Source organism: Larus michahellis, chromosome 4 (assembly GCF_964199755.1).
Source record: "Larus michahellis chromosome 4, bLarMic1.1, whole genome shotgun sequence".
Taxonomy (NCBI): Eukaryota; Metazoa; Chordata; class Aves; order Charadriiformes; family Laridae; genus Larus; species Larus michahellis.
This window is the reverse complement of record NC_133899.1, coordinates 80,308,645-80,323,604: the sequence shown is the minus strand read 5'-3', so window position 1 is coordinate 80,323,604 and position 14,960 is coordinate 80,308,645. Positions and strand designations below refer to the sequence as shown.

The following is a 14,960-nucleotide window of genomic DNA, read 5'->3' as shown; positions in this document are numbered from 1 at the left end:
CATATTGGAATTAACATAGTTCAACAAATGTCATGGCTGTTGCAATGGTTACTTTTAAATAGCCTCTTACACCAGGATACTACAAGGCACTCTGATGTCATATGTATATTAAATACTAACACTGCCATTTCTGCCAGCACCGAACAAGGGATAAAACAACTTGTTGCTTATCACTGCATTGTTTGAATCTGCCTGAGCCCAAACAGGTATTACTTCAAACAAAAAGACAGAAATGGATTTCAAATTTTTGCACAGTCTTGGGGGACGGGGGGGAACCAACACCAAAACACGTAAGATAAATATTACGAAGTTTCTCAAAACAGAAAACGAAGGAACATACACATTTCAAAAATCAAGAGAACAAAATAAACATCAAATTGACTTGTTTGAGTTGATAAAATGTATACGATATTCTAGGAAAGGCACAATGACAGAATGTGAGAATAATTCAGGTAAAATGGAATATCCTTCAAACCATTATCCATTACTTGCCTAGGTCATTTTTTAAGCTGATTTCAGAAGGTGGTTCTGAATCCATCGGAACATTGATTAACGTGTAACACACGTTCTCTGCAGCTGTCATGGTTCTTGATTACAAAAGTTTTCTCAATGGAAGAATTATTTTGACACAAATATCAGACAACCTAAAAAAACAAGCCAACAAAGCCATCCCAAAGTTAACAGATTTTATTAACAAACAACACAAAAATGTTTTACAACTGACTTAATGATTTGAAGGGATTGCTGGGTTTCCTGAGAAGCCACATTCGAAAGCCTTCTCAATTTTCTGTTACGCTAAAACATTCCTGTTAGTACCAAAAAAATGAAGAGCATGAAATTTCCCAAAGACAAAAACCCCCATAAGTTAAAGAAATCTTTTCAATGCTTAGGCACAGTCAGAGATAACAGACGCATATGGGTACTTGACTGCAGCTGAACACACGCAGCAGCTTTTCCTTCATCTGCTCACCCCCCCCAGTCCTGGCTATATATTCCCACTACCTTCCCTGCAGTCCTGTGCCCCTCCAGGTGAACTGACACAAGGTGCAAAATCAGCTGAAAAACATCACAGAAAATAAAGAAAAAAAAAAAAAAAAAAAAAAGAGTTTTTGACTTGTTTAACAAGTTGAATCAGCCTATGAAGGGAGCTTTGAAGATGAGCAGAAGATCCAACAGAGCAGAAGCCAAGGATGAGAGAAAAGACAACACAGTGGAGAGTGAACCAGCTCAACTCTTCTGTCTAACAACTACTTCACCAGACACTAATGAAGAAAGTAAGTATTTTTATAATGAAAAAGTATGAGAAGGTTACAGAGCTATTAAAGCTGCTGTGTGGCTGGCAGTTCAGACAATAAAATTGGCAATTAAGCTCAATCCTTATTCTCATGTTTGTTTCTTCCCTATATAATAGACATCTAGGATCAAATCGAACTTTTTATTCCATTTCTTAAGTAACGAAAAACGCTTAAGTTTGAGCTTGCTCAGTTAATGCTATGATACCGTACTGACAACTAAAGAAAATTATTTTATTCCATGACCAATTTTGTGTTTTCTACAGAAAACGTGCCAAAAAATATACAGAAAAATTACTTCTCTGTGCTTTTATTGCTATTAAATTTCTCGAAGTCTTAAACTGAGTTTAATAAATCTTTAAAACAAGGAAGATGCCTTTCTACTTTAAATTATGATACTACAGATCAGTCAAATATTGTGTAAAAGCACACACTTGTTTTATACAATTATTATTACTAACTAATAATAAAGCCAACATAACTGAACAAAATGATCCTCCCATCAAAGGTTGTGATTTACATAAAAGACTAAAATACTACACTTTCCAACTCAACACTATGCTTTCACTGAAGATCACTTTTCCCCTACGTTTGATGATCTTGAGTAGGGCCATACTTTCAAGACATAATGCTTTCAACGTTGTGCCATTTTTAAGAAGCTATTGTCCGGGGACTACACCCCATCACCATTTTTATCAGTGCAGACTACTTCTGAGACACAAACCCTGTAAACCCTCCATTCCTACTTTAGTTTTGAAGCAGTATGAAAACCAAACAAAATCCAACTGACGTACAAAACACCCACTCTCAGCCTGGTTAAAAAGCGCCACCCCACAAATAGCTCTGAAGAAAGATGAGGAAAAGTGGGACATGGAGTTGCAGCATTTGAACGAATGACTGGGACGCTACACAAGGTGGTACTGGGTTCAAAGTCCCTTTTCTCACCAAGCAGGCACCTTGAGAACCTTGGGCTGCACAGTGAGCAGGTAAACTGCGCTATCTTGGCCTGCAGCCTCTTTCTATACAAGAAAACAACACAATTAAAACAGTACCGCAACTATTACTACTACTAAAAAAAAACCCAACACACAAATCCCAACACAACTTTTTTTAAAAAGCACCTTTCTTATGAATTTTATATTTTTAAGGATTAGATCCTTCGACCTCGTTGTTTATAAATATCCACATAAATGGCTCCTGTTCATTTTTAGAAATATAACTGTTTTCTTGTCTCAACAGCAGCTTCTTGTATACTTTTTCCATATTACCCAGAACTGCCTCAAAGCCCTGCAGCTGGCACCTTCATCTCCAATAACTACTCAAACAGACCGTAAATTAGACCTGTGCAAACAGCAGACCAGGTATCTCTACTCATACAAAGATCTCAAGCGCAAAAACTTCCTCAAAAACACCAGCCAAACAGGTATGTGAAGCATAAGACTGTGCTGTGTCTTTTTAGTGAAAAACAATTCTCCTAAAAGGCAGAGCTGGGAGACTTGGCAAGGGAGATCCACGACCAAGTCTTCCTCCTCGTAAGGCACCCAGCCTTGAAATCACAGTTTAACGTTACTGAGAATCCCCCAGACACAGAAGTAGGCACCACTCTGCTTCTTCGGCAGTAAAATTTCAGAGCAGCCATATCTGTACAAGGAAATTGAAAGTTATAGAGTGTCTACAACACAGGAAGACAAAAAGCCACGCCTGCTCTCCAGATACATCCTTATGAACTGTAAGGGACGCCTTACAAACAAAACCCTGAGAAAGCATCGGTTTATCGATGCACGACCTAAAATATACAATGTAAAAACGGTCATTAAAAAAAAAAAAAAAGCAACGAGCAAATTCACAGCCATTTTGGGTAGATTTCTCTCTTCATTTTTCAGGTGACTACTTTTTGCTCAAAACGCCTGGCATTTTTAGCTAGGAGTTGAAAATTAAGACACCCAGACGCCACCCTTCGCCTGCCATTCCCCTGAGTGAATTCAGACCCGCCACACCGGGCCACCACCGCACCTCTCCGGCGGGCCGCGCCACAAAGGCCGTCCTAAGCCCCCGCAGGCCCGTGGCCCCCCGTTAGCGCCGCTGGGGGCTCGCCGGTAGGGCCCTGAGGCCTCGGGCCTGCGGGCCCCGTCGGAGCGGCGGCACCTCCGCGACCCCCCCCTCCCCTCACCGCCCTGCGCTTATCCCCACCCAGCCCCGGCGAGGCAGCTGCTCCCCAAGCGCCGGGCTCCGTACCCGGCGGCACGGGGCGGTGGAGTCGGGCCCGGTGCGGAGCTCTGCCCGCGGCGATCCCGCTCCAGCGATGGCTGACGTGGAGCCGCGCCCTCTCCGGGCCACATCGATAGTACGGCGGCCTTAGCGGGACACACCTCTCGCCCGCACGGTAACGCGAAAGGGGCGGGGCCGGCGGCCGGCGGCCCCGCCCCTTTCGCGTTACCGTGCGGGCGGGGGCCGGACCGCCACGAGGCGGGGGGAGGGGCTTCCGCCTCTGACGTCATGGCCTCGTGGGAGACAACGTCAGCGCTGGGGGGAGGTGGGTTTTCCTTGCGCAGGCCGAGTGGGGTTGGGAAGGGGGGGATCAGTAAATCCTCGGGATCCCCTCCCTAAAAATAATAATAGAAAAAACAAAACAAAACAAAAAAAACCCCAAACAAACCAAAATAATAATAATAATTCAAAAAAAAAACAAACAAAAAAGGAGGGAAAAATAAATGGGGGGGGCGGGGAATAAGTGAGGGGAGAATAAGCGGGGGGAAAAAAAAAATAAAGTAAGTGGTGGGGAGGAATAAATGGGGAGGTAAAACAATAAATGGGGTTAAAACCAGACAAAAATCAATAGGGGAAAAATAAAAACAATGGGAAAAATAATAAGAGAAAAATAATTTTTAAAAATAATAGAATAAAAAAAAAAAATGAAAAGCAGCTTCGTCTAGTGCTTAAAACCAAACACGCAGCCCTGACGTTATTACTGTGTTAATGTTTTCAGCCCTGACACTATTATTTTGTTAATATTTTCAGGACTGAAGTATTTAACTGGACTCAACACAGTATTTAAAGCCTGTTCAAAACCGCAGCGTGCTTTATATTAATTAATAATAACACGATGCAAGTTTGGGGTTTTTTTCGTTTTGTGGTTTTTGTTTTTTTTTTTTTTTAAAAAAAAAAGTACATTGCACAGCATATCAAGCCCCTATGTGAGTCCACCCCAAAAAAACTTGTTTCTTACCCTTTTCAATGTATGCATTAGTGAGAATAATTATAATAGGATGCTTCAACATGGAAGATGAAAAAAAAAAAAAATATAATGCCAAACTTTTTTTGCTGAAGATACAGCGTTATCCCCATTTTGCACCCACTCTCCAGGCTTCCTTGCCAGGCGTTCCTAAGGCAGGCGCCGTTTGTCCTAGATCCCGTGCCAATCTGAGGGGGCACAGAGCACCCCTCACTCCAACACGGGGACAAAACCCCAGCGACCCTGTTTGTCCAGCGGCAATGCAGAGACTCCGGAGCCCAGGGGACCTGTAACGGGAATTTTGTATGCTTCCCTCGTCGCTTCACTTTAGGCCATCAGTGAGCTAAAAGCCCTTCGCTACCCCACGGCCGGCTGATGGCTCTAAGGAAACCAAAGTGATTCATTCTGGTTCCAATGAGCTGGGGGTTTACTAAAGCGGAGAACTCAAAAAAATAAAAAAATCCAAAACCAAAACAGAAGGTGGTTGGCAGCTTCACAATCCTTCAGCCTCCAATGTTTTTGGTAAATGCTCATAATCAGAAATGTCCTTCCAAATTGAACTGGAGAGAAGGACAAGGCAACGCGGGGAAACACGCTGCATCCTATTTGTTCCACAACTGTTTCGTAGTTTTGTAGGCATTTTGAAGTCCCCTCAGTCCAACAGCTTCCAAGAGCAGCACATTTATATCCAGTAAGTAAATGCTGACTCGGACAAATGGTCAAACACGTGATGGCACCTTGGTATGACAGACGTGTTTGAATTGTTGTTTGTTCAGATTAAAAAAGCCAAACCTGCAACGGATTCCAAGAAAGTGATTTATTTCCACTTGTCCTTACAAGTTAAAGACCGTATGCTTTTCATTAAAAAACAGTATCATGTACTATTTAGAAAATGATTACACCTTTCTTGTCAAAGAAAATACACCCAGTTATGACCTCCTGTCTACCTTTTAAGGATAGGTGGGTTGGTTTCTTTCTTTTTTTATTTCTTTTTTTTTTTTTTTTTTTTTTTTTAGAGTAATCCTCAGAATGTATCGACAGAAAACACATATAAGGTGAGGATAAAGTTACCAACAAACGGATAAACGTTCCTGTATAATTAGACATACGTTAACACAGAGGAACTCATCCACCAACTAGTGTTCCATGGGCTCCTCTGCCTTTTCCGCAGGTTCATCAGCAGGTGGAGCAGGCTTAAAGAGAGAAAAAATATGTATTATAAAAGGGCAGAAAACAACACTTGACAAATCAGCTTTGTCTCATGAGTGCATCAATGCAGCTCACGTCAGCAAAGAACTTAGAAAGAAGTCTTATCCAAATTAAGCACGGAGCAGGACAGAGCCGGTGATTAGGAGACTAAGGATGCATCTTGGGGCAGGCATGAGAAACATACGTAGCCACTTCTGTTGCAAAAAAATGAAATCCAGGACTTGACCATAGATGAGGAAATAAGACGATTTTGGAAAGGCCCGTCACCAATTCAGAACAAATTGATTTAATAAGCATCTTAGTCTCCAGATAAGATTATATGGCTTTCATGCAGTAACTTCAGATTTTACAATCACATTCCTACAACTCTACAGTAACAGTAGAGTGTGTTAGGAGTTGTAAACATAAATGCGATAGGTCATATATCACGAAATGTTGTCTTTCAACAAAGCCTATTTATTTCTATCTAAACCACTTACCTTTCTCTGTGGTCTTTCCTCAAGACCTTCTAGGAATGGTGCTACGTCATCATCATCATAGATGGTAAACTCCATGTCTTTGCCAACAATTCCAATGGAAACATTCTGTTAAGCAAAGTTTTGAAAGAAGTGAGAAGCATTTTTTTGTGAATAAGTCAGTGGCTTTACAGCTTTTGCCTGTGGAACAGATCAAAGTTTCCTCTCATGATAAAGAGACTCATTGTGCTGTTTGTGTCTACTTAAGGAAAAAAGGAAATTTTGAGAAACGCCCTCTTTGGTAGATTATACTAGAAAAGGAAAGGGAGGCAGATTTACTCCCTACAAAAGCGATTATGTTTCCAAATCTTGTAAGTAAAAGCACTTTTCAAGGATTTCAATTTCTTTCAATTTTTTTTTTTTGCTTTCTTTTTAAAAACACACATGATTTTTCAAAACCACATATTCTAATCTTATTTTGCATTTTCATTATTTTAAGAGTTCTAAAAACCAAGGTAGGCTAAGAATAAAAAAAAACCCAAAAACTATATATGGAAAAGGGCAGATTAGCCCCAAGCAGAGCATCAACTAATGCTTAGCATTTTCTTATTCAGCAGTTCCTCGATTCATTGTCAGAAGTTCCTGCAACTTTTTGATGCTAGATACTCAATCAACTGTTTGTGCGTTACCTTCCCTCACCTCCCAGGTGAATTACTGACGGTGCTTACGATACGAAGTTGTGATTCTAGTTGTATGTAACATATCTTAACACACTGATCAAAGTTTAAAATAGACTGAAGCAACCAGGGAAATAATGTCTTATTTAGAGAAAGTATAATTTTTGTTAAGAAAATTAAATCTGAGGTAATTAAAGAAACTGTAGATAAACTAGTGACATGAAATGAAGATGAACCCGTATTCAGCTTCCAAATTCCCGTGCCAGCCATACTTCTCATGTATTCTGTCACAGTAATTTCTAGCGACGGTAGCAGTAAAATTTCTTGTTAAGAAAACCTAGCATTTACCTTGGTGGTCAGATCCTGTTCAGCAGGAAGAGTCTCTCTCAGGGCACGCAGTCCATGTTTAACTAGCTCATTTAGATTACCTTAAAATGAAATCAGAAAGACATTTACAAAATGTATGGTATTATCTCTAGACACTCATTTCCTCTTCTCCCCATTCCCAGCTGACAACTAGAAAATCAGCTTCCCAGAACTCCTCTCCTTAGGCATGTCTGGTACTGATCACAGAGTTGGTTATAAATGTGTACCTCGGGAAACCATCCCTTCCCTACATTTGTGCCTAAATGCGTCTGTTTTTGGTGTCTGCCTTGCCTGCAGTGCAGTGATAATCACACTGGTTTTTTCCCCAAGCAGCCATTCAGTAGCCTCCTCATCACCATTTCATAGAAAAATAAATCCACCATTTTAAATGCACCACCTACTCGCCCTGACGTACTACCTCTGCTCTGATACGGAAAGAACTGCTCTTTCCCTGGGTTAAACAGGGCAGAGGCCTTTCACTTTTTCCCCTCTGCTTTTCTGAGCACAACTTCTCTTTTCATTATTATATGCAATAAACATCCAGATGTTAGGCACGGGATTTGTAACCTTTTTTCTACAATTTTGTCTTCATGGAGATTGACACTTATGCCAAATTTGGCTCACAAAATTTATCTTCCTATCTTACTAAATGCAAAGGAACAGTACAGTAGCAGAAAACAAACTGCACAATTGAATAACTGATGAACACCATTAGGCAGACAGGGTTTCATTACTCACAGTCAGTAAATTCAGCCATGTGCCTCTCCAAATAAGTTCGCGCTGACTGTGAACGAGCACCAATGGACATTGCTTTGCAGTCAAAATAGTTTGCAGAGGGACAGGTCTGGAAGATGTGAGGACCCATATCCTACAAAGAGAGGAAAAAAACCCACAGAACATAAAACAAATGTATAAATTCATACCAAGTCTGCTGCTGGAACATGTGATTTTTTTCTAAAACAGTTCTGCTTCATGGTACATCCCATAGCTTATATGTATGCACTACATATATATATTTTATATTGGTTATCATATTACTGTTCTTAAGACAATTCCTTAAAAGCTACTGTAAAAAAAAAAAAGGCAATCACCTACAAAAAAACCCTGAAGAAACTTTCTCTACACTTTGTTCATTAAAATGCAGCTTTTATGTGGGCAGGAGAGCTGACACCAAAAATGTTTCTGTCTCTCTTCCATAAACTGCACTGTGCTTACATACGCTTCCTACTTCACAGCTTGCGGTAGATATTTTACAAGCATTCTGTCTTATCTGCAGAAAAGTAAAAACTTGCTGTAGACTTGACCATGCCATGCAAGATTTCAGGCAAGACAATAGTTTCTTTCAGCTTTCCTCATGTCAAAAATCTTGAGGGCAGAGACTCTGTGTGTGCTGCATTAAGCAAACTGCTGTTGCTAAACAAGTAAGAGAGAGGCCAGTGATGATTTCCACATCCATTTTTTATAAAAAGTATTTAAAATAATAGTTTGTAAAGCTCCATAATCAATAGTAAAATAATTGCTGTCATCGTGGGATCAACATTTTGATCTCTTAAAACACAAACACATCTAAATTTTTTCAGTATCTCATTTTGCACCTTAAAATAAGTAGTTTTACATTTTTGCAAATGTACACCTTAATAGTGTAGGTAGGATTAGCTATTAATTACCATTCTTAAAAGTTATGTTTTAGGGTAAGATACAGAACATTACCTCCTTATTCAGAGAATTTTGATGAGTCTGCCTCTTCCATCTTCCCCTCTTAACATCTATTTGTTATATAAAATTGCATAAAGCACATTTTCTTTTAGATCAACATTAACTAGTACAGCTTACTTACATCATAACCTGCAATGAGCAGTCCTACACCATATGGTCTTCTGCCATAACGCTGCGTTGGTATCTGGGTTTCTTAAGTAAACTAAGGAAACAATCTCAAAATAACATGTTAATTACCCAAAATATTTTCCTAAGCCAAGCAGAGATGCACCAAAATCATTACATAGGCTTTGCAAACCCTTTTGCAGGAGCAAAGATTATGTTCAAAAGAAACGGATCTCGCAACTTATTTGGAATACCAACTTCTTTTTCACCAAAAGAAAATTCAACAATTAGCTCTCCCGAAATAACTGGGTGGTGCATTCAACCAAGTAATATAAACAGTTCACCTAATGCTGCAAAGCCTCATTTCATTTCTTATTTCTTTGAATTTTTTCTAGGCACCTGACAGAATACAAGGCCTCTGCTGTGTTCCATGCAGAGACAAAACAAATATCTGAGTGAGCAGCTGCAATGCAGTAAACGATCATATTTTGAACAGTGCAATGATCTTTCCTCCCCCACCTCCAAAGGCATGGGGCTGCGTAAGAGAAAAACAGTGCTATCTTAAATGTTACATAGCCCTTCATTTCTTCTCTACCAGTTCCGTGCATATCATGGGATATTCTCTGAAAGAATGCACAAGTCATGTGAAAAAAGCAAGAGTAACTTCGAATTAACTTTTTCAATTTAATACAACTTTTAAGCTGTGATATACTTTATGAACAAGTAAAAAGCTATAGAAGTGTTCCAAGTGTAAAAACAAAAGGATACTGCTTCCAATTAGTGACACTAGGCGAGAAACTGGAAGAGGTCTATCAAACACAAATCTAGAATCCAGACACTCCTGACGCATGAAATTGCTAGGAGGGGAAGAAAAAAAAAAAAAGAGAGAAAAGAAAAAAAAATAATCAAAACAATGCACAGATGAAAGTCACAATGAGTTTTTGCCTCAATACTTGTCTGTTGTGGTAAGTATATTTTTGTTTCAGCTCTGCTTGTTGAGAAAAAGGGTCAAAGGCATTACATAATGTCGTTTTATCATGACCTATAATTGTTATTTAGAAAGTTGACCACAGGTTTGAAAAAGTATTATAGTATTTCAACCATACAAATGCAAAGAAGGTAGAAGTTCATGGAGGCAACAGACAGATCATCTGGAAAAAAGCCACGGTTAAATGGTAACATTTCTTTGTAACATTACAGCAATTAAAATTTCCTATCAAACTGAGGAACACCCTTCCTTTCCTGTACATTTACCTCATGTGATGAAACCACGTGGCCAGCAGGTAAAAAGCAAGCCCCTCTGAAGCCCAGACATATAGCAGTGTTATGTTTTAATAACTTTCTTCAATGTGCGTCCACAGAAGCAGCTGCTAGAGGGAAATAAGTGATGCACTTTCTCAGACTGCTTGGAAACCCCATCACGCTGAGGAAGCCAGACAGGACTGTCTTAGTAGTAACAAAACCAAAGAGCAAAACTCTAGGCCAAACAAATGAGATTTCTGCCAACTAGTGAAAAATCTGCCAGAATTTCACGCTGAGGTCTTTGGCATAGTACAACAGAGCAGTAACTCAAGACTGATCCTTAGCTGACCATAAAATTTAATTTGCAATAGCCTACAACTGAACTTTCCCTCATTATTGCAGAACTGTGTATGTATGTCAACAACCGAGATACTCACCACAAGAGTCTTGCATCAGCGGTAAGTCCAGCAATTGAGATTCCAATATGGTTGTCAACGTACAGGATTTTTTTCTGATGAGCTGCCAGCTCGGACTGTGCTCTCTATGCATAAAAGGAGAAAGTTATGTGGCAGACTGAACAGTTGGCCAAGGACTGTGGAGAAATCTGCTAACATTTATAGCAAGAACTGAATATGATCATGAAACAATAAAAACAATTTAAAAATTTATAAGCTTGCAACAGAAGACAAGAAAAACCTAATTCCACTTCAGTAGGAGACTGTCAGAAAGAAAGACGAGACACTCACTCAAGCTTTGGGAAAATAAATAGTTTAACTACTTAATAACTAATTTAAAAAAAAAAAAGAGGAACACATCTTTTAAGGGGAAAAAAATCTTTCATTCATTTCCCTCACCATTTTGTGAAAATCTGCTTTGCATAGGTACTGAAAATATTTAAAGTTCTACACTGGTATTCAAGCAACAGGAAACTGTGATTGCATTTACATCATACATAGAAGGTCAGACTGCACAAAACTAATCTGCCAAACCAAAACTTTTTTACTAACATTACTGTCCCAAGAGCACCGTTTTGAAGTTACCTTTAGAGCAACCAGAACAGCATGTGTTTTCGATTTCAGCCCCACAGTAGCTGAGCCTTGTTTCACAGCTTCCATGGCATATTCTATTTGATGAATTCGTCCCTACAGAATAAAATCAAAGGTAATAATTCTAAAATTAATCCTCTGTATCAATTTTCAGTGGTTCTTGATTTTCAGGCATTTGACTCCCTCACTGCAACGGGTACACTGACTACATAACACAGTTTAAACATACAACCAATAGACTTCCTCAATTATCTTTTGCAAACACCTCACCAATAACCCACATAAATCTGGCCATCTTGGAGCCACTCACTACCGCATACAAAGAAACAGGAAAGCTAAAAAGAAAAGGCGAATAATCCTAACATTATGAGAATTGCAAGACTTTTGTCATTGTCTTCAGAGGAATCACTATTTGACCCAATGTGATTCAAAGATGGAACTTCCAACTGAAGTTGGACGCTTAACTTTTAATCGAGTTTCCCGAAGAAATGAGTCTTACACAATTGTTGTGTCTCACCATCCATTCCCCAATAACTTCTGAACAAGTTATTAGTCAACAGCAGTGAAGTCTGAAAGAGGAGTAGAGGTCTCAAAGACAATTCAGTCCCAAGTTCTGCAAAGGCAGCCAGGAGCTTTGCAGGAAAGTGAGACAACATCCTTTTACTGCAATCACTGAGGGCAAAGTAGCTAATTTTCTGCAGTCTAGTTGGCCAGGCTACGGCAAGTGGTCAGCATATTTGTTGCTACTGTGCAAGTGCTAGAATTAATAACTGCAGCACACAGTTGCCTCCTACCAGTTGTCACAGGAGGCATCTAGTAGCTGTTAGAGTGGAATGTATTGGAGATAATTTACAGGAAATCACCTTCTATTCGTTCCAATGTTCGTAAAACTTCATTACTTTTTTTGGTAAAGGGTTTTTGATTTTATTTGTCTAGATGTCCACTAGATGCTTAAAATACCCTAATGCTCCATTTCACCCGCTAAGTTATAAATGGAATTTCAGTAACATAGGATATCTGCTGCCCAAGAGCAGTATGGAATCACTGCGACCTGTCCAACATGTATTTATGAACATTCACGAATGACTTGAAAGGCTGTAAAAGTGTGAAACCCCTTCTAGCCTTTAATCTCGTATTTCCTTTTCTTTACAACGATATTTGAAAACATCCCCTGATATAATATGATTATTCTTTGCCCCTGTACTAACAATGCCAAGAATTATTACGGTATCATATCACTGCCTCACCTACAGGAACGTATGGAGCAGTAACTGAGGCACAGTAGCAATTTTAAATGTCTTTTTTATAAGAGAAATCAACACTATTAAAATAAAAGCAAAAATAGAAATTAGTGTCATTGATGACTTTACAATAGCTACTAAAAGTCTCAAGAGAACGTCAGAGTTTTAAAAGTAATTTTTAAAGTAACAGATAGATTAAAAAATTGAAAATTAAAGTTCCTGATACAGAATCTGCTGCAGAAGGAGGATGAAAACAATTCAAAGCCATCTACAGCTATCCTGGTATTTAGTAAAGAACATTCAAATATTCAAGGTTGTCTTGATATAGGGTGGAAATTATGAAACTTGCTCTGTTACAATGTACACTGAAAATGTATCTTTTAAACAATACTACTACACGATGAAGATTTTCAGTAGTAATACAAACCTACAAACTAATGATATATTAACTTTAAACTAATACAATTTCCTATTTGCATTTAAAATAAATCTTTAGTTTTGCTAGTTCTAGAAACAAGTCAGTTTTCAAGACTCTGATCTTCCATAAGTGTCCTATCTTAAAAAGTCCATACCGAGAGAAGAGGCAATATTAAACACCTGAACTGACACTTGCTTTTTAAATTCTAGAATATTTGTTTTGAAGTCAACACAATCCGTGTACATTTTAGATCACACAATGTATGTTTTTATTAAAAATACACAAGGTGAAACTGGTTCCGAGGTAGCAAAATTTCAAATTCAAGTGCAAATCTCAGCATAATCTTAAGTACAGAGATAGCGTGAAGCTTCCCTAACATTCCACAACACAAGGAACTAGGAACACACAGCTCTACGGACTTAATAACTGAAGCACAATGTAAACTGTCTTACAAATTGATATGACATTTAACCACTTACATATTCTAGCTCTCAATGTTATAAACTTTATACATGGAATTTATTCAACATGGATGTTTGCGACCATTTCAGTTTAGAAAATTAAGATCTGTGAATTCATACTTCAAAAATCAGTATCTCGGATTACCATATGGGTACAGTCATTCAAATAGGTGCTAACAAGGTAGTAAAAACTGTGTGCGCAAAAAGAGAAATAGTTGCTGTTATGCCATAGTTGAAGAAGCCAGCATATTCTCACTTAAGCGCTAAATACTAACTTTGAATAATTTGATTTTGTTCTGAACAATTTGAATACAGTAAAGCTCTTAATAAAAACCCAAAGTTGTTCTCAACTGTAAACTAAATAGTTTCTTTCCAATATTAGCTAGTGAGCAAGATGGAGAATGACCAAGCAGCAGCATAATATTGGGGAGATTTAAGCTCAGTTTCATGCTTTTTCATACCTTCCTTACCAACTTTTTATTATAGGTCTGTCAACAATTCATAGAATCACAGGATGTTTTGGGTTGGAAGGGACCTTTAAAGATCATCTAGTCCAACCCCCAGTGTTGATAGCATCTATTTTGTACCTCAAAGGTACATTCAGAAAACAACTGCCTGAAGGACTGCAAGGTACCAGGGCCCACCTCAGCAGCACTGGGGTTCAAACACCAGAGGATGATGTGCTAATGGCTTTCCAGAAACCCACCACCTGCAGAGGAAGGCATCAGACTGCAGCAAACTTTAGGCGCCTGGACACAACCTAGGCCATCGTGACACTGCTGCTGCAGGAGCAAAGGAAGAACAAAAAGCAAGTAAAAAGCCAGTTAGCAAGCTTTTAAGATCTTTACCTGCGGGCTCCAAACTGTGACATCGTTGTCATACTGGTTGCGAAACTAGGAAGAACAAAGTAAAATCCATCAGTATAACTAACGAGTCATACTAACTAACATACATACTCAACTAACGAGGCAGAAAGAGCACTCCTAAATGAAGTTCTGGCCGCGTTCACTACGGGGGCAGCCGTGACCCCCCCTCTCTGCCGGGCCGCCCTCCCACCTCGGGCCCCGCCGAGGGGAGCGCGGCCTCCCCTCCGCCGGGCAGCCCCGGGCCCCGGCAGCGAGGCCCAGGCCCGAGCCCGGCCCCGCATGGCCCGGGAACTGCTTACTCACGGCCCCGCTCCCTCCTTCTCACTCTCCCCGTCCCCCCCGCGCTGGCTCAGCGGCCCGAGCAGGGGCCGCGAGGGTGCCCAGCCCCGGCCCGGCCCGGCCCAGCCGCCCCTCACCATCCTCCTTCCCCCGACAGCGACGCGAGCTCCGGGGCAGCGAGGGGGGAAGCGCTCCGGCAGTCGATGGCTCTGGACTGGCAGCGGCCAAGCAGCGCTAGTCGCACTTCCGAGTCATCGATCGAGCGCACGGCGGCTCGACTCGCCCCGCCCCCGGAGCCGGCGCCGCGGCGCGGGTCCCGCCCCGCCGGCGCATGCGCCGTTCCTCGGCGACCGCT

The 14,960-nt window shown here is 40.3% G+C and overlaps 2 protein-coding genes across 5 annotated transcripts in view; both read right to left on the bottom strand.

The window, feature by feature from the left end:
• COPB1 (COPI coat complex subunit beta 1) overlaps nucleotides 1–4,535 on the bottom strand; it is a 21,851-nt gene extending 17,316 nt beyond the window's left edge. Inside the window, exons 1-2 of one of the 3 annotated variants that reach the window (XM_074585882.1) lie at nucleotides 4,519–4,535; nucleotides 493–644 (exon numbers count right to left, since the gene is read on the bottom strand). In XM_074585882.1, coding sequence (XP_074441983.1) covers nucleotides 493–583 — 91 coding nt within the window. In that variant the 5' untranslated portion in view covers nucleotides 584–644; nucleotides 4,519–4,535. Of the gene's footprint in view, nucleotides 1–492; nucleotides 645–3,482; nucleotides 3,665–4,518 lie in introns of those variants that run through there. The other 2 variants (XM_074585879.1, XM_074585881.1) reach the window with 2 other exon arrangements.
• On the bottom strand, nucleotides 4,527–14,960 carry PSMA1 (proteasome 20S subunit alpha 1). 2 transcript variants are annotated; one of them, XM_074585884.1, is made up of 11 exons: nucleotides 14,743–14,960; nucleotides 14,309–14,353; nucleotides 11,335–11,436; nucleotides 10,732–10,835; nucleotides 9,821–9,909; nucleotides 9,069–9,139; nucleotides 7,970–8,099; nucleotides 7,214–7,293; nucleotides 6,213–6,317; nucleotides 5,634–5,717; nucleotides 4,527–5,316 (listed from the first exon to the last, which is right to left on the bottom strand). In XM_074585884.1, exons 1-10 carry the CDS (start codon nucleotides 14,743–14,745, stop codon nucleotides 5,661–5,663), a joined length of 786 nt encoding a protein of 261 aa, XP_074441985.1. In that variant the 5' UTR covers nucleotides 14,746–14,960; the 3' UTR covers nucleotides 4,527–5,316; nucleotides 5,634–5,660. The 2 variants fall into 2 exon arrangements, with proteins under 2 accessions (XP_074441985.1, XP_074441984.1); XM_074585883.1 differs by lacking the exon at nucleotides 4,527–5,316 and having other exon boundaries at nucleotides 5,327–5,717.